The sequence below is a fragment of the Equus przewalskii genome, chromosome 14 (genome assembly GCF_037783145.1).
Source record: "Equus przewalskii isolate Varuska chromosome 14, EquPr2, whole genome shotgun sequence".
Taxonomy (NCBI): domain Eukaryota; kingdom Metazoa; phylum Chordata; class Mammalia; order Perissodactyla; family Equidae; genus Equus; species Equus przewalskii.
This window is the reverse complement of record NC_091844.1, coordinates 39,410,316-39,436,707: the sequence shown is the minus strand read 5'-3', so window position 1 is coordinate 39,436,707 and position 26,392 is coordinate 39,410,316. Positions and strand designations below refer to the sequence as shown.

Here is a 26,392-nt window from a genome sequence, read left to right as displayed (position 1 = left end):
GAAGAAAAAACACTAAAAAGGCAGCAAATCCATATTTTCTCAAGTTAATTTTAGAAAACGTCTTTGCCTTGTAGTATTTAGCCTATATTCTTCAACCTCACTAATAATTAAATAAATCAATATTAAAATAAACTGGCACATTTTATCTACTAAATGGGCAAAATTTTACTGAGGATATAGGTCAATAAGCAATCTCATACACTGCCAGTAGGAAAGTAAACTGTACCATCCTCCAGGAGAGTAAAAAGATTTTGTGGGCTTACCTGTTCCTCTGAGATATTCTGGAACGCCATCAACATGTTAGGGCATGTAGGAAGAAGCATCAGTAGCTCCCATACACGCCTAGAGAGATTTTCTGCATGAAGATGAAGTTCTTCACATCTTAAGCTCTACACAAATAAGAACAAGTGCTTATCAAGACAGATCAGTAAAAAAAATTCCAAACTTAAGTTCAACATTTTTACATAAAATCATTACTTATCAAATTTGATAATATTTTTTAGTTTTACTTTAAGAGTGAGAAACCATTTGTTACATGGTAAATACATTTATCCAATAAATTAACAGTTATATCAAAGTACTGGTTTTCAACTTGTTATTATTGAACTCTTTTCTGGAAAAAAAAAGTGACCTCTAAGTCTGACCACTTTCCTCAGGAAACTTCTCAAATAGAACTGAAAACGTCTGTTTTATAAAGCCATTCAAGTAAATTTCAATAAGACTGTCATCTGTTTCCTCTTTGCAGGTCACTATTCTAAGGATGACAAAGACTTAGTGAATTAAATCCTTGACCTCATATTTGGGAAAAGAGTACACTTGTTTCTCTTATTTTGCTAATCTATACTTTATTTTCCAGACAAGCAGAGATTAAGAGGAAAGCAAACAATTTTAAAGAATCTACTTTCTTCCATGATCATTTGTTAAATTTGAACTGTGTAAGGTGCTGAGATAATAGCAAGCTAAAGAATGTTTCAGAAAGTATGTAAGAAATAGATTTTTTTTTAATTAAAGGATAACCCCAAGAGGTAAACAAACAGCAAAAGCTAAAATGTATAGTTTTGGAATTTTCCACAGAATATGAATTCATATATTATTCCACTACTGTTGCTGTCATAATTATTTTTTGGTATAATATAATCTAAGAGATGCGAAAGGAATCTTCTATACACCCATAAAAAGTAATTTAATTCTTTTGTATAATAGTATAAAGCTAGTATTTTGAAGGTGAGGGAATTTTAGAGATGGAGTTTCAAGGTAAACTTTGCTTTTCACAACACTGATGAAGAAAGAAAAGCAACCCAAGTAACATTTTTGGGTTAGTTGGGGAAATGGCACGGAGAGTTCTTCAGTAAAATAGAATTCATTCCTTTGTAAATACCCAGTAAAGAAAAAACAACAACAACAAAAGAGTAAGACTGAACTCTGTGCAAAAAAATGACATGAAGAAAAAGAAATCTCCCAAGTGTACACAACTATGTTATATGTTATGGCTGAAAGGCCCTACAACATGGGTCACACAAAGTGAAGACCTTTATTCTTAATTTTTTTGTAACCCTCTTCAAGGCTGAACTAGTCTTGTACAACAAAGAAACCCCACATCAACAATGGCACACTTGTAACAAACAACATTCAGTAAAGTATCTGCTAAAAAATGAATGCTCGTCTGGTTTAGGCCTCACGTGGACTACTACAATGGCCTATTAACTGGTCCTCCTACCTCTGGTTCTTTGTTTTCTCTAATACATCCTCCACACTAACACCTAAACTTTGTTTCTAAAAGCCCAGAAAAGATCTCATTTTGTTCTTTTAAAACTTTCCAAGATGATGGCAATCCATTTTACAATAAATAAAAATCTCATACGATCCTTTGCGATATAGGTTATAATCTCCCTTTGTGTCCTTATATTTGAATTACACTACCAGTAATGTAATTCTGGTGATTTGTAACTACTAATGTAGTTACTGGTAATTTGCACTACCAGTTTTTCAAACATGTCATTCACTTTTCTGTGAATCTTTACTGTTTTTCTTTACTCTTATCAGCAGCTGGACACAATATAACAAATCCCCTTTTGCAAAAATCTTCCCCCAATTTTTGCTCCCTCCCGTATGTTCCTATAACACACTGCACAGAACATTAGCACTCTCCAGAAAACTGGGGAATTCTTATAACTATCTTTCTCTCTTAAAATGCCACTTCACTGCTGACATAAAGTAAAAGGTCATTGAGTATTTGTGGCATAAAGGTGAGGAAATGGAGGCTCATGGGCATCTATTATTGATTATTCTGCTTTGTTCAACAAAAGGCAGAGGTCTTAGGAATCTAAGAATATGCTGCCACAAGAGAAAACAGGGGAACAGAGGACTCAATAGCAGCTACCACTGAATCCATGATCAAACACATTTTAGAAACATGGAAAGAAATCACTAGCGTTCTTAGGAAAGAGAGAGCATAACAGCAGCCTAAAATAAAGCACCACCATTTTATTTGCCACTCAATCTCGAAATAATGAGTCATTGAATTAGGTACATCAATGAACAACATCTTAGGATAAACCTATTTAAAGGCATTAAAAAAACAGTCAGTGGACTGAAAATAATTCCTTTAGGTGATCTCATACACAGTCTCGACTTTAACACCATCTTTATAGTCGATTAACGCACACAAACTTATTTCTTCCAGACCAAATCTCTTCTCTGAGTTTCTAACGCATATCCAATTGCTTACCTGACAGCCCCACTTGATGTCCCAGAGGCATTCATTCTTCTTCATCTCAAAAGGAATCCACCCCGTTGCTCAAGCCAAAAACTTGGAGGCCGTCTCCGTTTTCCTTTTTCCTGAGCCCAAGTCTCTCCCTACTCCTAATCCAAGCCACCACCAAGTTATACTATTTTCCCGTACTGTCCATTTAATTGATTTTCACTGCCACTATTCTATTCCAGGGCACAGTCAGCTCTTCCTTGGACTACTGCATTAGGTTCCTTACTGCTTTTTCTGTTCTTGCCAAACAAACCTATTACCTTTAAAACAAAACTCAGAACGTGTCTCTTCCTCTGCCTAAACTACTTTAATGCTGTCCACTTTACTTTGAGTAAAACAGAAACAGCTTGAAATGGCCAGTTTGGCTCTGCTTATCTTTCCAATCTCATTCCTCTCATTCCACTCTCTCACCACTCCCATTCTACTCACTAGCTCTCTAACAATTCCTAGATCTGCCTAACTCCTTCTTGTATCAATGGCTTCGGGAATCAGATTATTCTATACAAATCATTCCTCATTCTCTTGATTTAGTCGACTCCTTTTCATCCTTCTAGCTCAGATTATATATGGTCTCCCTCAGAGAAACCTTCCCTGATCAAATAATATATAAATGGGTCTGTATCACCAACTCCTAATGATGGTATGTCATGTTTCAGTCTTAGCAGCTATTTCTATCTGAAACTGTTAGTTCTTGAAACTATTTATCTGTTAAGCATGTCAATTATTTGTCTTTCCCACTGGATTCAGTGAAGGCTGAAACTCTGACTATTTTGATCCTTGTAAAACAATACTTAAAACAGTATGCCTGGATCTTATTAGGCACTTAAATAGCTAATGAATGAATAAATGGGTTCCTAGGTTTTACTGCTCTTAAGAGTTTACTGAGAAAATTATTTTCCACTCAACAGAAGGACAAGACTTTGTGAAAATGAAATGATATAGTTACCTCACTGTCTTCCACTGCCACTTTTCCTGAGGGTGGTTTAAATGACGCAAGCATCTCTAATAAATCAAAAAGAGTAGTTAAATGAGGTTCTTGTAAAAGCAAAAGCATTGGAATGTTGTCCTTCTGAGGGGGTGGTAGGCAGGACGCTGGCAGCTGAACACCTTCCCCTTTCCGTTCTCTCCTTGGTGCACCCAAAGACACAAATACCATCTACAAAAATTGGAGCAATGGGCGGGGGTGGGGGGGAGACAGAACAACACATAATTAGATATAACAAGTTTTTGGTTAAATAAAGTATAAAATAACTCCACCTATAACTTTAATATAACAAAAGCAGTAGGAATTGCTTTTGAACCACACTTTCAACTATTCAACTGTTTACTATAACAGTCAATAGACAATTAAAGTTCAAACTACACTTATGTGTACCTGCATATCCTTAAAACCAAGCTCATGAAGTGCTTTTTCATCATAATCTGTTGTTAACTCATGTCCAGATGAAATCATCCTGACAGGTCCCATAAGGCCTCCTTAAAAACAGCAGAAAAGGTAGGTGAACATTTTAAAGGGTTAACTTATTTGATGACATGAATACACAGCTATAGCAATGAATTTCACTGGACTACTTAAATACCATTCTTATGCAAAGTGGAGACAGTAGGGGGACAGTACTAACCATGCTTCCTACATTATTTTCTGTTGTTCAACGTTAGCCCGAGGCAGTAAAAATTACAAGGACATTCTCTTTCAGCACTAGACTAACTAGATCAATTCCTGCTTGCTTAACAATACAAAAAATTCTACACATACAAAACTCCACAGAGCTTTCTGGGAACGTACGGCATTTCCCCCAGCAATATATGCAGAAGAATCAGATTCATTAATGTCTTAGTTGCACAAGTAACCAGTATATATTTATAATGATTGAATTCTCTCTTTCCTGTTATTACCATCAAAACAAAACAGACTCTAGAGCAGAAAAAAACCAAAGCTCTGACATGAAAAAGATCAGCTACAACATTCCAGATTATGGCAAATTCAATAAACTCAATTGACTGGGGCAATTTACTTCTGGAATGGACAAATTCCTTTTGCTGCCTACATCTGAAGTTTCCCACCATCATCCTCCCTAAGTATACTTTAGCCACCCAGCCTCCTTGCTCGTTTTTGAAAACACCAAGCTTGTTCCTATTTCAAAGCCTAAACATGCTCCTCCTCAGGAATTAACATGGCTTATTCTCTTGCTTCTTTCAAATCTCTCATCAAATGTGAACTCTAAAAGGCGTTCTTCCTAACAACCCAATCTGAGGAGCTTCATTTCACTATTAATCCCTTATTGTTTTATCTTTCTTTAAAGCACTTATTAGCATCTGACATTAAATATTTATGTCTCTCTTCTGAAAAAACCACAAAATCCCAGTTATACAAAAGCAGAGATTTTATTGCCTTCACAAATGGATTCCTAGCACTAGACTACAGCAGGCATTCAAACTATTGTTTAGTCCATGAAATTTTTTAAAAAACAAAATGCTTAATAGAGTAGAAAAATTAAGCAAAATGATGAAATATCTAATTAATAATCTAATTAAACTTAAATATTTTTGTTGAATTTTATTAACTTAATTGTAGAAAAACTCCCTTGGATGGGCACTGAACAGCTATTTTCAGGAATGAATGAAGCAGGGCTACTGCTTTCCATAATGACACATACGATTTTCCTATTTGTGTAAAGGGAAAATGTAATTTTAAAATTCTATCAGAAAATATTTCCAACACATGGGGCTGGCCTGGTGGCATAGTTGTTCAGTTTGCATGCTCCGCTTTGGTGGTCCCAGGCACGGACCTAGCACTGCTTGTCAACCCACACTGTGGTGGCATCCCCCATAAAATAAAGGAAGATTGGCACAGATGTTAGCTCAGCAACAATCTTCCTCAAGCAAAAAGAGGAGGATTGGTAAGCGATATTAGCTCAGGGCCGATCTTCCTCATCAAAAAAATAAATAAATAAATAATAATAACTCAAACACAGAGAAGGAAAATAGGTTCCTCCAATAAGCTTCATTTTGGCAATTTTCCTCAAGTACAACTGTTGTGTAGCTATACAACAATTGACAGTTTTGCTATATCTATGATTTTTGCCCTTCTTCTTATTTCTGAGCCTAGAAATTTTGGTCCTCGCAATAGTTTGAAAATATTCAATCCTGTTTCTTCTGAATTTTCCTATAGTTTATTTTGTGTGTGTGTGTGTATAAAAACTTTAAGCTATCCTGAATATTAGAGGAGAATGGAGTTTTTGTTTCTGCCTCCAAATTGCATATGTCATATATTAAGATTTTCTTTGTTATCTATTCTGTTATTTACTAAACAATTCTTCACCAAAATCGTATTATTTAGTAGTTTTTAAATGTTTAATAGAAAGTACTGAAATTCACCTCTCTATTATCCTTTTGGGTTTTACTCTCAGAACTTTTGATATTGCTTAGTTTATTCACACAGTTAACTTATTATTCAGAGTAATTTCATCAAATTTAAAACAAAAATTCCATCAAGATCTTAGGTAGAATATATTAAGAACAAAATTAACTTGGCATCTCTACAATACTTTGTACAGAGACATGCTAAGTATATCCACTTATTCAAGTGTCTGTTTATATATCTCAAAAAGTTTTATTCTCCTATATTCCACACAGACATCACATTAAATTATCCTAATATTTTTTAATTGTTATTGGGCACTTGATTTCTCTATTTTGCTGTTCATCATATTACCTACAAATTATAACTGAGTTACTTCTTCTGACACTTACGATTTATCCAAATCATTTCACATAATACAAACTAGAAGAAATATGAATGCCTGTAAAGCACAGTGCTTATTAAGAAAAACATTTGGCTACTAGATAAACAGAAACGCTATCCTAAACTTTTAATACTTTAGATTTTTTTATCAAATGTCTTTTCTCCCTTATTGAGTGAATCTAATGCAATCTATGACTGTTGCTCTTTTTTACAACATTGAGACAAAACATCCTTAGTCATGATGCATTGCTAAATAATATAGGGTTGATCTGCTTTCTAGCTTGTCATATACTCTAAGCATGCATGAGTTTGTTCCAAAAGACACTAAGATGACTAACAGTTTTGGGGATTTTAGACTCCATTTGATATTAGAGATAGGCCTATACTTCATGTGTATTACATGTTAATTTCGATTATAATGGTTGAATTGGCTTTTACAATTAATTGAGCAGCTTTCTATCTTTTACTCCTTTTGAAAGGATCTTTTTTAACATAAGAATTGCTTATTCCTTAACAGTTCTGGAAAGTTACTATCTTTTAAAACTTTTAAATCGTGATGCAATTAATATTTCAAAACAAGAAAAGGAAACAAGAAGTCTTAAAAACGCTTAGGTTACAATGGTATATTTAACAACACACATCTGATTTTGACCCTCTGCAACTTCAATAAAGTAAATTTAACAAATTTTTACAAACATCTGACAGGGAAAAAAGGGAAGAGACAACATCAACCAAGTTTGCAATCTGGAAATCAAATGAACTTGTAGTAATTAGTAAGACCCCCAAAAGATAAAACCCAAACTAGAGATAAGCTTGTAATCTATAATCTGATTTATACTGATTTGGCACAGGAGCAAGATCAACACCTGACAAAGGGGGCGAAGAGGACAGGAAAGGGAAGGAGGAGGGAGAGATGGAGAAGAGAAAAAGAGAATGAAAGGAGAAAAGGAAAAGAAGAAACAAACAGCTTAGGAGACATTTAATTAGAGGCCCAGAAATTAGTCTGAGGGGAAAGAAAAAAGAAAAAAATATTAGAAAAATATGTAATTGCTAACCTTTTTCAAATTTGACAAATATTATAAACACACAGACTCAAGAAGCTGAACCCAAACTACATAAAGACGCAACAAAGCACAACAATAACCTGCTGGTAATCAACATTAAAGGAAAACCTGTAAAACCAACCACAGTTAAAAAGACACATTGCATACAAAGGATGAAAGATAAGGAAAAGCAGACTTTCGCTCAGAAACTTGACAAGCCAAGTGGTAATGGGAAAACATTTATAAAGTCCTGAAAGAAAAAACTTAACCTAGAAGTCTATATCCAGTGAAAATATCCTTCAAAAGTCAACCTTTTTTGTTTTCAAACAAACAAAAGCTTAAGAAAATTCATCACCAGAAGACCTGGAGTACAAGTACTTTTAAAAGAAATTCATTCAAAAAAGAAAAATAAAAAAAAGAAACCAAATGGACATTTCGATCTACACACAGGAATGAAGAATGCCAGAGTGGTAAATACGCGGTAAAGGAAGAGATGAGACCAACGGAAAACAATTAGATAATTAGATAAACATTCTAATTAAAATGCAGGCACCATCAGTGTGGATTTTAAGAGAGTCAACAACTAAGGAAAAAAAAATACCAATATTTTCAAAAAGATATTTCAGTCATGAAAATAGGAGTATTAAAAGAAAGAGGTTAGATAATAAAAGCATGACAGCAAAAGTGAAAAACTCAAAAGAAAGGTTGCAAAATAAAGTTGAGAAGATCTCTCAGGAAGTTGAGTTAAAACTCAAAGAAACGAAACACAGGAAAGAAAAGTGAGTTAGGAATAGTCCAAGTGATGAAACATGCAGATAATAAAGAATTTCTAGAAAGAGAGAAATGATAAAATAGAAGACAGGAAACCAATAAACTCATTTACAAAAATTTCCTCAAACTTAAACGTATAAGTTGCCCAACTAAAAGGGCCCACTAAATATCTAAATACTAAAGTACCCATCACAATTGTTGAAAACAGACCCATACTCAGGCCAAGTACTGTAAAATTTCAGAACGCTAGAAACAAGAAGATGATTCATTAAGCTCTACAAGAAAAAAAAACAGGATATGTAAGAAATATCAGAAATCAAAATAGCTTCAGAACTCTAAACAGCAACAACAGAAGAAATGCAATGCAGCAATATCTCAAATTCTGAAACAAAATTATTTCCAACTTAGAATTTTATACCAAAATTATCATTTAAATACGAAAACATGAGAAATACACTTCTGATCATTCAAAGAAGCAAAAACTTTACTCCATCAATCTTCTCTCAAGAATATACTGGACAACTATATTGTATTTCAGAAAAAAAAAAAAAGGTAAACCAACAAAGAAGGTATGGGATACTGGAAACAGGATATCCAACACAAGAGAGAGCCAAAAAGAATTACCAAGAGGATGTTAAAGGTATGCTACTGTTGTGCACCAGACACTAGTCTAGGACTAGTGTGACTAAAGAAATACATTATTGAGGGCCATCATGACCAAAATCCCTGCTGCCTTCGTATCATCTTTTCTATCTGAGGAAAGAATGGCAAGTAAATCTAGCCCAAATTCTTATCTGTACCTGGACTGTCCTTACCATACACTACTGAAGTTTCTACTCTCACCTCCAAGTCCTACTGCTTGAATCAGCAGAAGACATTCATATTATTCATAGAAGAAATTCTGATTTGATCTACTCCTGAGAGCTAAAGTGGGTCATAAAGACATTAGGAAAAAAAACCTCTGTCACTATTTCTGTTGGATATTCCAGCATTTTGTCAACATTACAGCACTGAGATACATCTTGACTATGCTGAGACCTATACTTGAGAACCTTCCCATTGATATCCTCAGATGAAGCTTTATAAACCTTTAGAGAAGGGGAAAATGTACACCATCTTTAGCTTGTTTTCTTCTGTGATCCTTTATCCAATAGCAGCTGTACTCCCCTTTTTCTTAATTCATAAAGTTTGTGCTTGCTTATCTGTCTCACAAAACTAAATAAATTGCTTAGGTATATATGTACACACCAGAGGCAAAACTGTAAAGAACATCAAAAGAACAATAAGCTAAAAATCAAGATAGCATTAAGTGGAAATGGAAAAGGACACACAAGCAGCTTCTAATAATGTTCTACTTCTTAATCTGGATGGTAGGTACATGGGCGGTTTTCATTTTATTATTATTCGTTTCATATTTTCTTCTTTATGTACAATACATTTCAATGTAACAAAAGCAGATACCTTTTGACCTGAAAATTCCCTAACTAGGTATTTACCCAACATTAGATAATATATGTATAAGGATATTCTCTGTAGCAGTGTTTGCAGTATCAAAAGAATGGAAATAACCAAAATGTCCATTAATAGAAAACAGGTAAAATAAATCACGGTACCACTATATTATGAATTATGGACATCTTAAAAAGAATGAGGTAACTTTCTACACATACTAAATTAAAATGTTCTCTAAATAATGTTAAACACTACAAGCAAAAGGTAGAAGAATATAAATGGAATGCTACTATTTGTATTTTAAGTGTGTGTGCATATGTGTATATATATGTGTGTATATAAATATTCTCATTATATATTGGTATCTCTAGAAGAATATGTAAGAAACCAGTAATATTTGCCTCAGAAGAAGGGAAATGGGTAGTTTAGAGATGGGGGTAGGAGGGAGACTTTTCAACATCTATTCTTTTATACCAAAAATATTTACTAATTATTCAAGAACAAAATTTAAATAAAGATCTGACATTTTAGAAGATACATATGGCTTTATCTTATGCATGCTACTGTAAAATCATTGGCTCCTTACTAAAAGATGCCAAAGAATTATCCCTCTGTACACAGGCAGGTTAAAAGTCCTAAAAAGAAGCTTTTAAAACTTTAAGATCTTTTTTTTCCGTAATATATATGTAACCTGTTACAGTTTCAGACCTTTAAATTCTAAGTAAGGATAACAGGTTTCATGGTTGTTCCTCTGATTAACTCATATTTTATGTACTATGGAAAGATACTAAAAACGCACTAGTGGTAACAGTAAGGGAAGAATTAAACACACTTTCAGGCCCACACAAAAAATTTCTTAGTATGGTATTTTTTTGGAGGCAAAGGGAGATTCACAGGTGGGATTTAAAGGTGTATTATTTTCAGTTGCTCTGGAAAAAAAAACACACAACAAAACCAAAAATGAAATATAACAAAATGGCAAAACAAAATATTGGGTAAAACTGGGTACTAAGTAGTATATGGAAACAAACTTATTAATAATTTCCACACTGCTTATCAAATAATCTCCAAAAGTAGAATATTTTTGAGAAAAATTAGAACAAATTTTTGCAAATAACATGTGAAGCATCTCTTAACTCTTGCCTAAGAATCAATAGCACCATAGCAAGGGTGGGAGAGGGTGAGGGGGAGCCATGAACATGGCTGGTAGTCTTCAAAAACAAGTAAATGTCTGAGGTTGATATATAAGAGAATCTAGAAAATATGAAAATTTGAACTATTGGACTTACCAGGAAACTCTCCCTTTCGGCTGCTTTGACCAAACTCCTGAAGCTGAGCTTGTTGATTTATTTGTTCTTTCTGTAAATTTTCATACCAATGAGTTACTTCAGCCCTAAGATCTGCTACCTGGTCACTAGGATACATTTCAATAGTCATCTGAAATATGAGATGCAACCGATTTAAAAATACAAAAAATACAGATATTTGAACTGGGAAATGTTATCAATTTGGAAATTAAAACCATGTAACTACCTTGTCAGGAAGTCCAGCTGGCTGGCATACAACCCTTAGCGGCAGGGACTGTTTGTCACTCAGTGCTTTCAAATGACTACTAATACCAGTGCCTTCAATTTGCCATTGTCTGAGATGATAGGCAAACCTAAAACACACAAAAACCACACATAGGAAGAATATCACTTTAAATCATTTTAATATTACAGAAGTTTTTAATATTTTACAAAATGAAAAAGGCCATAAAAGGTTCTAGCACATTCTAATTGACTCCATAGCACTAAGTTTAAGTTTAGAGTCCTCATATTGAATCAAACTTAAATGCATAAATATAGCTAAGAACTCCTAAAAACATAGTTTCCAAGAAAAACTACTGAGGAAAAAGAAATCCCATTATGAAGTTTTTTTTTTTTAAATGGGGGAGGGAGTAGTAGAGGCAGGAAGAATTCAAAGAAACAAACTAATCCGGTAAGTGAAATGGCAAGCTGTCATCCTACATTCAGAAGAGGAAAAAAAATTATTAGGAAATATTTTTCAGAGAGAGAAATGTATTCCCGTAGACATATGTTAACCAGCCTAACAAAATTTGAGAGCCAATTCCATGACTGCTAAAATAATAAAATGAATTACAAAGACTACTATTTCAAAGGAGACAGGCACCTAGCATGACACTCACTAAATATTTGTCAATTTTCTAACTGATTTTCAGTTGTGGAAGACAGGATCCAGGGTACCTGAATTTAGTTAAGAAAAAAATTATCCATGTCTAACACTAACCAGCAATACTAGAATAGAAGGCAGGCAAGTAAAGGAATGAATGGACTTGATTTCCTAGAAGTGATCCAGTATCCAGCTTCTATGACCAAAATCTTAATCTTTTGGGGCCTGATAATTCTTTGTTATGGGGACGGGGCTTGTCTTGTGCACTGCAGGATGTTTAGCAACATCCTTGATCTCTACCCACTATATGACAATAGCACCCCCTTCTCCCTCAAGCGGTGGTAATTAAAAATGTCTCCAGACATTACCTAATGTTCCCTGGGAAACAAAATCACCTCTGGTTGAGAATCACTGTTTAAGACGATAACTTATCTCTTATAAAAAAGAAAACCCTTTTAAAAAGACATTTATTTACTCTTCTAATATAAAGAATATACAAACAATAATTAGTTTAAATTTTCATTCTATAAATGTTAGGCAATTTTAAATTCGTAGTAGTACTAAGCACATTAAGCACCTGAAATTGTATGATACTGCACAAGAATTTGCATGAAAATACCTAGATAAACTTTTTAAACTAGCTCTTAGTTTTTTGAATATTCAATTGTTTCCTAGTTTCTTTACTTGCCACTCACAAAATAAGTATTTATATATATTAACACCAACATTAACTTTTAGAGTAGAACATGAACAAACACAAAGATTTCTATTAAGTAGACTAAAGTCAATTTTTCATGAGTTAGAAAAAAATTTGTACATCTGAGAAGGGATTTTTGAATGGAAATTCACTAAACTTATAAAAAGCAGCATTGAATCCTAGAAAATAATTTATTTTTAAAGACTTTTAAAATAAGTATTTACTTTTAAAAACACTGGTAATTTTGTGAGGATTCAGGGTTTGAACCAATAGGACCTTTTTGGTTTATTGTTTGTAGACACTGCAGCATAGAGAAAATTTCCAAAGAATATATATCATATCATTAACAGTAACTATCTCTGATAAGAGACAGAGTACAATGACTTTCATTTTCTATAGTAGTATCTCAGTGTAACATCTGAATTTTAAAATGAGTATGTATTAATTTTTAACTAATTTGAATGACATTGCATTTGCTTATTTATTTTTATTTTTTAAAGTGGTAAAAGTTATGAAACAGTGTGAAGTTTCTGTGCAAAAAACTCTAGAGTTCCCTTACACATTCTTTAAAAACACAAGGAATTATTTAAACAGAATTTCCACAAATTGTAATCATAATCAAAACAAAGAATTTTGCAATGCCCAAATGTTTTAAATCATGGACCCATGTAATTTATAAGGAATGTGTAGAATATCTTTATTATTTGATATTTCCTGATATTTTAAATAAAACGTCAAATATCAATTATATGACTTTCTCATTATCAAACTGAGCTCTGAAGTTGAAAGAAGTTATTAACTTTAACAATTTTTTTCAACACAATTCTTTGTACTTTTACATTTACTCATGATTTTTAACAAACAGAATTTCTGAATTAAAACTATCTACTCACCTTTTATTTCAGTCGATATATTCATAAATGTTAATTTGCTTTATTTCTGTATTACACAGGGTATGTCTAAATTAATTATACAGATATTCATTAACAGAATTTTTGATCATGTTTCCATGGTAAATGGAAATTCAAAATTAAAATACTGTCTCCTAGTCCAGGAAGAAAAAAAAACAGCAAATGAAACAAATGACTCAACTTGATTCAACTATGAGAGATTATTTGATGTTCTTGGTGAGGGTTTTAGTGAACCTTCTTTTGGTAGTGGTGTTCTGCTGTTTCAATCATATTAAAACTTTCTTAGAGATGGAATTCTGTCTAGGTTCTTATTCATGCATATCTTCTGAGAGTCTAACGATTTTTAAAGCTCTGCAATATTTACCAGGAACCTATATTGCCTATTCCATGGTGAAACGGTACATATTATGAATAAAAATTACTTCTATTACTAACCCTTCACTCTTGGTAAGTTATGCTTTCTACCTGCCCCCAACAAAACCTTTAGTTTAAATTTCAGAATACTTTTAGATATGTCAGCAATAAAAAAGCCTGAAATTCACTCTAATTATGTGGTATAAAAAAAATTACCTTCTTCTAAATGCTTCCAGATGTGTCTTCAGCATAAGGAGTCCTCTTTCTATAACAGTGAGACTTGAGTGTGATTCCTGTTCAAGACTGCTAGAGGCTATCATAAGACTCTCCATACATTTACTAATAAATTCTTGCTCCTTCTCCAATCCCGTTTTACCTGAAAATAAGATGTTTAGACATGTATATCAATCCTATAATTGTTTAGTTACATTAAAAAAAACAAATTGTAGCTAAACAAAAAATCCTCATATAAAAAATTACCTATTAGACAATATTTCAAATCACTCACCATTAATATAATAGGAGTTAATATACTGGATAGCTGCTCGACTGACATCACCAGATTGTGCTCTTAAAGCAATGCCCCAAAATTGGTCCATACCACAAAGCTAAGAAAGAAAAATATGACAACAGCTATAAATTTTATTTTTGTCAAACAATGTAAACAAAGACAGAAAGTAACAAATTTAAAAGTCATACAATATCAATGAGTTTTAATATACTATAAAGTATTTAAAAGGTAATTCCTATTACTTACAGTTATGAAATAATAAGGATAAAAGTCTTGGAAATTTCCTCAATTACTGAAATATACCTGTATTGGTTCTAAAAATACATAATTATAAAGCAGCTAATTATATATATGCATAATGTTTAACTCAAAAGTTTTGACTACATGGTGGGAAAAACAAGTCCCCAAAACATGCTACAAAGAAATAACACCACCACACACATAATTATTAGCATAATAATACTTCAAAGCTTTTGTCCAACTTACTCTGATAAAGCCATTGGTTTCAGGTATTCACAGAAAATTAAACAGATATGCTAACGCAAGTTGTTACTTAACTTTATGCTGTTAACTATAAGATGACAAAGAGAATGTTTTCACTGAAAACTGCACAAAAAGTGGGGAGTGAAAGTTCTTAAAAGTTACACAGGGTGAAGACAGATATCCTTCTGATAGGTGACTGAACAGCCTTAGTGTTCATATCATCTACTTAAAAAGCAATATTATATTTCAAAATTAGAGTATGACTACTTCCCTAAGGAAATCAGATCTGTCTGGTTGTCTGATACTACCAAATTGCAACTCACTACAGTGATATCAAAATCAGAGTTAGAACCAAAAAATTAAAAGAAAAAAAAACTATGCAAACAGGAAAAGAAGGTAGATACTATAAAACTATTCTGGATAAAATTAAAATTATTCTTTACCATATAGATTAACATTGGTTTTCTCTATCTTTCTCCTAATAACATAATTAATAAAAAAGTGTGAGTGGATACTACATAAATCAAAGCCATGATTAATAAACTAGAACATCCAATGAGGAAGACTTTCAAATAACACTCTATTAGGAGAGTCTAGGAATAAGGCATTCAACAAAACCTAGTGCCCATCCAACTAGACAAATGGAACTCTAAGCCAGAAATAAGAAGAGAAATTTGTGACAGTCTTCAGTTAATGAACTGGTCGTCATGTCTCATGGTCAGAGATGATTTAGGACAGACATTACCAACAAGAACTCTACAGTTGTCCAAGAGTAACTAAAAGCATGATCACAACAAATGGCATAAAAATCAGACTTCAGAAAAATCAACCTTCTACTTGACAAAACTACTTCCTTATATTATTTAGGAGCTTTTAGGGAACTAAAAGAACACTCAGATGGCCTCTTCTCTGTTAACCAAGGAATGTGTAATAAGCTTTCAGTAAACACAACCAACATTATCTTTGATTGTGAAAAAAAATCACCAAATTTGCTTTGTAAAACTTTTTAAAGCCAAAAGATAAAGCTTTTTAAAACCTAAAAATGAAAGTCTTCATAGCTAGTAAATTCAGTGCTTGGTAGACTATACGAGATAATTCAGTAATCTAATTTGAGGAATAAAAGAAAAATTCCACCTGCTGACCTAATAAAGTGACAAGCCTTTGGATAAATCCATACCTCAGAGTTCGAACCACCATCATAGGCACTGGTGGCCAATCGAGCTAAGTTACAGAGATGCTGAAACAGGTTTAAGCCGGTCATGCTAATCGTTTCAGGTTTTAGCTGGGGCATCTTAAAAAAAAAATTTATTTAAGTTAGTTTAGTGTGATAATTAAGTTGCTAAGATTTTATTTTATTGAATTTAACCACAAATTTAACAAACAAATTTTACGGAAAACATTAAAGAAGGAAATATATCAGCTGAGATTTTTAGTGATAATTTAAAAATTAAAATGAATAATTTAATGAAAATTTTATTCAGGTCATAGTTGAAAGCTGTCTGATGTGTCTCAATTTTCAAGATGTACACAGACCCAGATGAAAGGAAATAAATAAAAAATTTTATCTATTGTATATCTACAGCATACATATTTTTGAGATGTGTAGCTACATGTACAGTTTGTATCCAGGCTTCAAATTAAGATCCTGAAGGTCTATTTGTACTTTTGTCTTAAATCTATTAAGTGATTTAATTTATACGTACCAAAACTCATTCATATATATTCAATTCTACCAGAGAGATAAAGAGAGTTCACAGAGAGTCTTTCTAATCTCAAAAATAAGCATAAAATAAAAAGTCTACTGCTTTATTAACATCAATGCTTCAAAATTCAAATAGAAAATTATCACCTGAACCAACTGTGGCATCTGATAAAGGAGAATGAAAACTGAAGACTATCTTTAATATCATGACAGCACTTCCTAAAACTGCCTTTCCAAGGATCTACCAAAAAGTCTAGAGATTGACTTATATCTGACAGAAGGCTGGCTGAAACCACAACCATTTAACTAAGGAAAAGTCAGAAAATACAGCTCTCACACTAGTGGATGTTGAGTACCATTCCTGAAAATTGAGCTACAATGCTATTATTTAAAAAAAAAACAACAAACCCAAACCCCCCACATTTCTTATTAATGTTTACCTGAAGAATTACTCTAATTACTGTTAGTTTAAGTACTTTAGCTAAGGAAAAGAATATTTTTGTGGATATAAACTAAGTATTCACTTAAATACAAACACTGTAGAAGACAAAATTAAAGCAAAATCTAGGCAGCAAAATTTACATAAGGTAAAAAACATGCTGAAAAACAGTAGTACATTTGTGTTTTTTTAAAAAAACTATGTCAAAAGAGGAAAGATGAACATTACAGAGTTTATATTTCAAGAGATAAAAAGGAAACATGGAAAAACAATATAAACAATGAAACAGTCAAAAAATAAAATTACCTTCTCCAGAAAAAGATGTTTGTAGGTTTCCATTCCCATAGCATGTTGATCTTTACTTCGAACTTGATTTAAAAACCAATGAAGTGCGTCGTCATAACACTCAGAATCTTCTACTAAGCAGTGCCATAAAATGTCGACTTGCTCTAAACTTAACCCTACATAAAAATTAACAATTTTGAATCATGGTACATACAACATTTTGGTCCTAATCCAATGTACTAGAAGCACCAATACATCCAGGAATATAAAGGAGATGTTTTATAACAATTTATAAAAATTATTTCGTAAGAGATTTCACATAAGGTATGTTTTCCAAATGTAGTTAAATATAATCCACATATAAATCATCAAAAAACACAGAACTTATATAGTATCTTGGAAGAGCCATTTGGTCTGGAAAATCATTCTCCCTAAAATATGAACATATCATTCTATTACAGTAAATATGATTAAGGAGAGTTAACCCAAAAAGTTGAGGAGTTAGTTCTAAGGTTTAAGAGTTAAAAATAGAGTGGATACCATGTTCAAAAGCTCCTTCTCTACACATAAGAGATGAACAATAAATGTCAATAAGTATTATTTTTGTAAACTATGAAAAAAAGGATCCTTATGATGAATAAAGCGAAAGGAAACTGACTGCCTAAAACAGATAAGAGAAATACATCAGGGGTTATAATTAGCTGGGAAGTCAATGTAAAGAGATAAAATCTGTATGGTATTTTGACCCAAGTATTAAAAGATTCCAAAGTGTGGCAGAAGGAAGTCAGGAGAACTATTTGCAACCAAAGAGAAGACATTATAGCAATCACAAGTCTGAATGTGGATATGGGAGACAATCCAAAAGGGAAGAATAAAAGCATCATAGAGATTTTGAAAGTATATCATAAGGGGTTCCAAAGTTTGGGGTTGTTCCCCAGAATCAGAAGGGATATGAAGGTACGACAGAATCATAAAAAACTTCTCCCTTTCTTGGGAAAAGTACGTGAAATCCAGAATATGGAAAAACACCTCATAAAATATTTACTTAGCAAGAGTATCAGTCTATAAAGCGTCTGATCAGAAAAAAAGTATCTGTTTCTCACAGAAACAGTTAACGTATAGATTCTTTGTTCTAAGAAGAACTTGTGCCCCTGGGAGACAACATAAAAAACACAGAAATAAGATGGTGTCAAGATGGCAGTGTAAGCAGATGCTGAACTCACCTCCACACATGAACACAACAAATTTAGAACGACTCTTAGAACAATTAACCCTGAGAGAGAACTGAAAACTGGATAAAAAGAACCCTGGCAACAAGAGACAGTGCTGACTGAGGTGGAAGAGGCAGAAATTCTTTTCTAGAGAGAAAAAAGCCACCTTCTAGCCGTGGTACTTCATGGCCAGCTGGGAACAATATTAAGGTATGAAGCCTTTCCTGGAGGAGTGGGGATCTGAGCAGGAGAGTGTTATTGCTATAAGCAGCTTTAGGACTCAGCACAACCTTGGAGACAAGTGTCATAGTATCTGGCTTTGCTAGCTATTCACTACAGCAAGGAATATCCCTAGAAAAGTTATCAGACATAAGGGAAAAAGAAGCCTGCTCCTAAAGGGCCCCCACACAAATTAACCTGTTTTAGAAACCAACCTAAAATCAACAGAAAGAAAGGTACACAGTACTTTGGTGAAAAGAGACTCACTTGATAGGCTCTGGGTGCCTCTCAGTAAGAGGTGAGACCTCCCCAGGAACTGAGACATTGGCAGCAGCCATTATTGTGACCTAATATAGGCACGCTGACACAGACACTGATAGATGCCATTGGAGTTCTTCCTCTAGCCTGTTAGCCAAGGGCTCTACCCCATGCACTAAAGCACTGATAGAGCACCAATTTAATCCAGTTCAGCCAGGGCAGGCAGCCCACGCCAGGGACTGGCCCCACATAAGAGCAAGCCCTTGGGAAAACATGTGGGCCCATATAGGTGGAGTGCCTGGAACCTCCGCAGGGCAAGTGTATACAAGGAGCAGGTATAGTGTGTGAGGTGTTGGGGGAGTGTGTAGGGCCAACGCAGTGAGGCGACTAGGTGTGCTTCAGTAGGTCAGGGTGTGCACATGGGCAGGACTGTGCTGATGGGGTGTGTGACCCTGTGGGTGGTGGGGCTTGTGAGCTGCAGCAGACTTGTGCTTCTCAAACAGCCAGATAGGGGACTAGCCCTACCTTCCAAGGCCTGAAACAACTGGGTGCTCCATGCTTGGGGCCAGCCCCACTCAGCTGCAATCCTACGAGAGCTAACAACAGCCTTGGAGGGCAGAGGCTTACAGCAATTGTAACCCCTTGAGCCTAGCAACCAGCCATGCTGGGGGCCTACTCACTTAACAGAAAAACTGCAACAGGAATGTGCTATTAGACATTACAGCCAACGGTGCTGCAGCTCCCCAAGCCCAATAAAGTGACTGAAGGGTCCATACCAATCACATGCAGCTGAGCATTACAAACAGCCAGGCAGCGGGACAACCTAGCCTCCCCGGGCACCCGCAGCAAGAGCAACCCTGCAACAACAGAATGACACATGTAGCCCAAACAGCACAAACTCCTGGAACATTTGGAATTGGTGATGAGAAGGAAGCACACTGCTGGGCCTCATAATGCAGCTCTTACATAAGGCCACCTCTCCAAGTTTGGGGGATATAGCTGACTTAACTCATACATAGATATAAGCACTCAGACAGACACAAAATGAGGAGACAAAGGAATACATTCCAAGTAACGGAACAGAACAAAACCCCAGAAAAAGAACTAAACAAAACAGAGATACCTGACAAAGAGTACAAACGAAGAGTCATAAGGATGCTCACTGATCTTGGGAGAATAATGGATGAACTCAGTGAGAACTTCAACAAAGAATTGGAAAATATAAAGAAGAAACAATTAGAAATGAAGAATATCGTAATGGAAATGAAAACTTCACTAGAGGGATTCAAAAGCAGAGTAGATGATACAGAAAGAATGGATCACTTAGCTGGATGAAAGACTAGAGGAAATCACCAAAGCTGAACAGATAAAAGAGAAAGAATTAAAAAGAATGAGGACAGTCTAAGGGACCTCTGGGACAACATCAAGTGTGCTAATATCCGTATTATAGATGTGCCAGAAGGAGAAGAGAGAGACAAAGGGGCAGAGAATCTATTTGAAGAAATAATAACTGAAAACTTTCCTAAACTAGGGAAGGAAATAGACATCCAGGTAAGGGAGCACGGAGAGCACCAAACGAGATAAAACCAAAGAGGCCCACAAGAAGACACATTATAATTAAAATGAAAAGAATTAAAGATAAAGAGAGAATCCTAGAAGTCGCAAGAGAAAGGCAACAAGTTACATACAAAGTAAATCCCATAACGCTATCAGTGGGCTTCTCAGCAGAAACCTTACAGGCTAGAAGGGACTGGCACAATATATTTAAAGTGCAGAAAGGTAAAAACCTACATACAAAAATACTCTACTAAGCAAGGCTGTCATTCAGAATGGAAGGAGAGGTAAACAGTTTTCCAGACAAGCAAAAACTAAAGGAGTTTATCACCAAGAAACTAGTCTTACAAGAAATGCTAAAGGGACTTATTTAAGTGGAAAAGATGGGGCCAGTCCTGTGGCTGAGTGGTTAAGTTTGCATGCTCCGCTTCAGTGGCTGGGGGTTCACCAGTTCGGATCCTGGGCACAGACCTACACACCGCTCATCAAGCCATACTGCAGCAGCATCCCACATGGAAGAACCAGAAATACTTACAAGTAGGATATATAACTGCACTGGGGCTTTGGGGAAGGAAAAAAGGAGGAAGATTAGCAATAGATGTTAGATCAGGGTCAATCATCCTCACCAAAAGCATAGCTTAAAAAAAAAAAAGAAAAGAAAACCCTTGAGTTTAAGTGGAAAAGAAAGAACTACAAATAGGCAAAAGAAATGATCACACACAAAGAAAACAGGAATAAAATCACTGGTAGACACAAATATACAATAAAGGTAGCAGATCAACTACCTATGAAGCTAATATGAAGGTCAAAAGTAAAAAGTACTAAAATTATCTATTTCCATGATAAGAGGGTAACAGATACACATGTTTAAAAAAAGAGATTATATATCAAAAATATGAAAATGTGGGCGAACGGGAGTATAAGAGTAGAGCTGTTAGCAAGAGGTCAAACTAAAGAGATCATCAACTTAATATAGACTGTAATATATGTAGGTTATAGTATATGAACCTCATGGTAATTACAAGCCAGAAACCCATAATAAACACACAAAAAATCAGGAGAAAGGAACCCAAACATAATACTAAAGACAGCCATCAAATCACAAGGGAAGAGAGCAAGAGAAGAAGAAAGGAATGGAGAACAACTAAAACACCCAGAAAAAGGAAAAAAATGCTATGAAGTACATTCTTATCAACAGCTACTTTAAATGTCAATAGACTAGATGCTCCAATCAAAATGCATAGGGTGGCCTATTGGATAAAAAAAAAAAAGACCCATACATATGCTGCATACAAGAGACATACTTCAGACGCAAAGACACTCACAAATTGAAAGTGAAGGGATGGAAAAACATACTCCATGCAAATGGCAATGAAAAGAAAGGTGGCGTAGCAATATTTATCTCAGACAAAATAGACTCTAAAACAAAAACTGTAACAAGAGACAAAGAAGGGCACTACCTAATGATAAAAGGAACAATCCAAAAGAGGATATAACACTTGTAAAAATCTATGCACCCAACTTACCAGCACCTAAACATATAAAGTAATTATAAAAAGACATAACAGAAGAAGTAGACAGTAACACAATAATAGAAGGGGACTTTAACACTCCACTTACACCAATGGATAGAACATCCAAACAGAAGATCTCTAAGGAAACACTGGCCTTAAATGATACATTAGACCAGATGGATTTGGTAGATACAGAGAGAGAACATTCCATCTGAAAACCAAAGAATACACATTCTTTTCAAATGTACATCGTTCATTCTCCAGGATAGATCACATATTAGGCCACAAAACATGTCTCAATAAATTTAAGACTGAAATAATACCAGGTATCTTTTCTGACCACATTGGTATGAAGCTAGAAATCAACTACAGGAAGAAAATCAGAAAAGCAACAAATATGTGGAGATTAAACAAACTGCTACTGAACAATGATTGGGTCAATGAAGAAAACAAAGGAGAAATTGAAAAATACCTGAAGACAAATGGAAACAAAAACACAACATACCAAAATCCATAGGATACAAACAACAGCGGTTCTGAGAGGGAAGTCTGCACAGAAATACAGGCCTACGTCAACAAACAAGAAAAATCTCAAATAAACAATTTAACAGTGCACGTAAAGGAAGTGGAAAAAGAAGAACAAAGAAAGCCCAAAATTAGTAGAAGGAAGGAAATAAAAATCAGAGCAGAAATAAATGGAGACTAAAAAACAAAAATAGAAAAAAAAACTCAATGAAACTAAGAGCTGGTTCTTTGAAAAGACAAACAAAATTCATGAACCTTTAGCTACTCACCAAGAAAAAAAGAGAGAAGGCTCAACTAAACAAAATCAGAAATCAAAGAGGAGAAATTACAATGGACTGCTCAAAAGTACAAAAGATTATAAGAGAATAGTATGAAAAGTCATACGCCAACATATTAGATAATCTGAAAGAAATGGATAAATTCTTAGAATCATACAACCTTGCAACCTGAATCAGGAAGAAATAGAGAATTTGAATAGACTAATTATCAGTAAGGAGATCAAAACAGTAATCAAAAACCTCCCCAAAAATAAAAGTCTAAGACTAGATGGCTTCCCTAGTAAATTCTACCAAACATTCAAAGAAGATTAAATATCTATCCTTCTCAAACTCTTCCAAAAAACTAAAGAGGAGGGGAAGCTGTTGAGATAAGGAAATTCTCATACACTGCTTGTGTGAGTGCAAACTGGTGTAGCTACTAGGGAAAACAGTATGGAGAGTCCTCAAAAAATTAAGAATAGAGCTACCATAGGATCCAGCTATTTTTATCCAAAGAACTTGAAAACACAAATGCATAAAGATATATTCACTCCAATGTTCACTGGAGCATTGTTCAAAATAGCCGAAAATTGGAAGCAACCTAGATGCCCATTAAGGGATGAATGGATAAAGAAGATGTGGTATATATACACAATGGAATAGTACTCAGCCATAAGAAATGATGAAATCTGGCCATTTGTGACAACATGGATGGACCTTGGGGGTATTATGCTATGTGCAACAAGTCACAGGGAGAAAGTCAAATACCATATGATCTCTCTTATAAATAAAAGATAAAAACAACAAACACATAAATAAATAAAAGGAAACAGAAAAGTTCTCAACTTTTCCAAAAACCAAACCAGAAGTAACCTTTACTGTACATTATAACTTAAACACATTAATTAATTAAGAAGAGAGATAAGCGAAGAAAATAGTTGTCCTACAAAAAAAGGTGTCCAGGTAAATTACAATAAACTATATGATAAAACAGAAATGTATTCATAAATGGCTGAATCACCAATCCACATTCAATAGGCAATGTATAAGCTTTTGTTGTTGTTTCAAGTTTTTAAAAAGAACAGATATGGAGGCCGGTCCCATGACATAGTGGTTAAGTCTGGTGCACTCTGCTTCGGTGGCTCGGGGTTTGCAGGTTCGGATCCCTGGTGAGGACCTACATCACTCATCAAGCCATGCTGTGGCGGCAACCCACATACAAAAGAGGAAGACTGACACAAATGTTAGCTCAGGTATAATCTTCCTTTAGCAAAAGGAGAAAGATTGGCAACAGACGTTAGCTCAGAGCAAATCTTCCTCATCAAAAAAAAGAGAAAAGATAATAGTTATTGGTATACTGAAAATCAGTATTCTCAAATATAACTCTGGAGTGACCACATTATACCTGACAGGAATTGTGTCAGTAAGAGAAGCATAATTCTGATGTGGGAGAAGCAAAGTTTTCCATTTGATTCTATCTGGACAATAGCTACCATAAGCATATACAACACAGAATCCATACAGCCATGCACTGCATAACATTTTGGACAACAATGGACCACATACATGATGGTGAGTCTATAAGATTAGTACCATATAGCCTAAGTGTGTAGTAGGCTATCTCATCTAGGTTTGTGTAAGTACAATCTATGATGTTTGCACAATGACAAAATCACCTAACAGTACATTTCTGAGAACATATACCCATCATTAAGCAATGCATGACTGTACTGTGTTCACTGGGATGGGAAGAGCAAAATAAATAATTCATTACTCAAATACTGCAAAGACATGTTAACATTTTTCAATGTGAATCTATGTTCAACAAACATGAAACTTAACAGTCATGTGAAATTATTTATGCTGACAATATTTGTTTTGGTTTGACTTCTCCATGTGGAAGATTGGTGTTTTCTGTTTTATATTATTTATTTGTTGTATGTTATCAGTCACAATGGGTATGACAAATGATCTAATAAACATGAAACAGAAGTTTCCTATCAAAAATAGGTATCTTCTTTTCGAAATCTGTTGGTATCACGATGTTAGCGGCTTTTGTTACAAATATCTTCAAGAAATTATAGACAAACAGTAAGATAAACATATGGACTTAAAAAGAGTCATGATGACACTTCTCAGACTAGCAAGACACTCATGAGTTTGACTACATTAACCATACCTCAACAAAGAGAATGTCCTAACAAATGAGGTTTGTTGACATGGAAACACAGAAAAAGAAGAATGTGGAGAAGGAAAGATAACAGACTAGCAAGAGCACGGGAGCCCTGGCCAAAAGAAATCAAGCTCCCTCCCCTCTTGTAAGAACATCTATCATGTGGATTTGGATACAGTCCACACTCTGAATATTCCAGATCAATTTCTATTTTTTTCACATTAACTATTAATGAAATTGAATTTGAGATTCATCTAAGAAAAACTAGGGTCTCAATGTCTCTATCACCTATGAAGCCAAGCAATTTTGGATAAGATTAGCCTGATAATAATATGTAGACAGTGGCTGTTTTCAACTGGAGTGATAGGAATATTCTATAACCAAAGGTAACAAAAGACAGTCACTCTAACATGATATGTTCTTCTGTCCCAAATATTTTGTTCTTGAAATGAGTCATTTATCCACTGCAAAGATCGTTTATCCATCTTTATCAGAGATTGAAGCAAGAATGCATCAGGGTAACAGTCATATTGCTACAAAGACTGAGAGGACATTCAGTATTGAAGATAATTTAATCACTATAGGAATCTAAAGGCATGAGTACCTTTGACTGGACTCTTACAAGAGTCAATACAGATCTAAAAATTGATTAAAATGCTAATTGAAAAACTTACTGAAGTGATCAGGTGATCCCAGAGTTGAAAACACACAAGTCAAGAACTGAAGTCGAACTTGAACTTCGGCACTATGGCTGTACCTATATTTAAAAAATCATTAAAATAATTAACTGAAAGATCCTATTTCTTAATTATTTTTAAACATTTAATGGCCCTAATCTTAAATTATACCAAAGAAGTAAAACTCAATTTTAATAACTCACAATTATTAAATATTTTAATTACATAACTATGGTTACACAAAATGGTCATAAGCCAAATGCTGAGATTTACATTAAGAAATTACAAAAATCGGCAAACTATTAGAAAACATACTTTCAAATTAAATGATGAAAAAGTGTGTAAGAACTCAAGAGTGGAATAAAACAAATACGTCATTTTGAAATTATGCAATATGCACATTAATGAGAATAGTTAATAAAAAACTACATCTGTAACTAAAAATTACGTTTCATTATCACTGTCCCTCCAGTGATTAACACAATTCCTTAAACAAGAAACGCTAATGAAAATATCATTTTCATAAATCTAGTTCATAAAGAACACAGCTAATACACAATTGGCATTTTTGAATGTGATTTTAAACCTAAGCACTTTTTTTTTTTGTGAGGAAGATTAGCCCTGAGCTAACTACTGCCAATCCTCCTCTTTTTGCTGAGGAAGACTGGCCGTGAGCTA

General features: G+C 34.2%; 1 protein-coding gene across 8 annotated transcripts in view; it reads right to left on the bottom strand.

Moving 5' to 3' along the window:
* The window catches only part of USP34 (ubiquitin specific peptidase 34), a 253,192-nt gene that overhangs the window by 99,010 nt on the left and 127,790 nt on the right, over positions 1 to 26,392 (bottom strand). For 7 of the 8 annotated variants that reach the window (XM_070572601.1, XM_070572605.1, XM_070572606.1 and 4 more), the window contains 10 exons: positions 25,712 to 25,794; positions 17,348 to 17,502; positions 16,078 to 16,191; positions 14,415 to 14,514; positions 14,123 to 14,282; positions 11,306 to 11,432; positions 11,062 to 11,209; positions 4,137 to 4,237; positions 3,708 to 3,917; positions 264 to 389 (listed from right to left, as the gene is read on the bottom strand). In XM_070572601.1, the coding sequence (XP_070428702.1) occupies positions 264 to 389; positions 3,708 to 3,917; positions 4,137 to 4,237; positions 11,062 to 11,209; positions 11,306 to 11,432; positions 14,123 to 14,282; positions 14,415 to 14,514; positions 16,078 to 16,191; positions 17,348 to 17,502; positions 25,712 to 25,794 (1,324 nt within the window). The remainder of the gene's footprint in view (positions 1 to 263; positions 390 to 3,707; positions 3,918 to 4,136; positions 4,238 to 11,061; positions 11,210 to 11,305; positions 11,433 to 14,122; positions 14,283 to 14,414; positions 14,515 to 16,077; positions 16,192 to 17,347; positions 17,503 to 25,711; positions 25,795 to 26,392) is intronic. The other variant, XM_070572602.1, reaches the window with a different exon arrangement.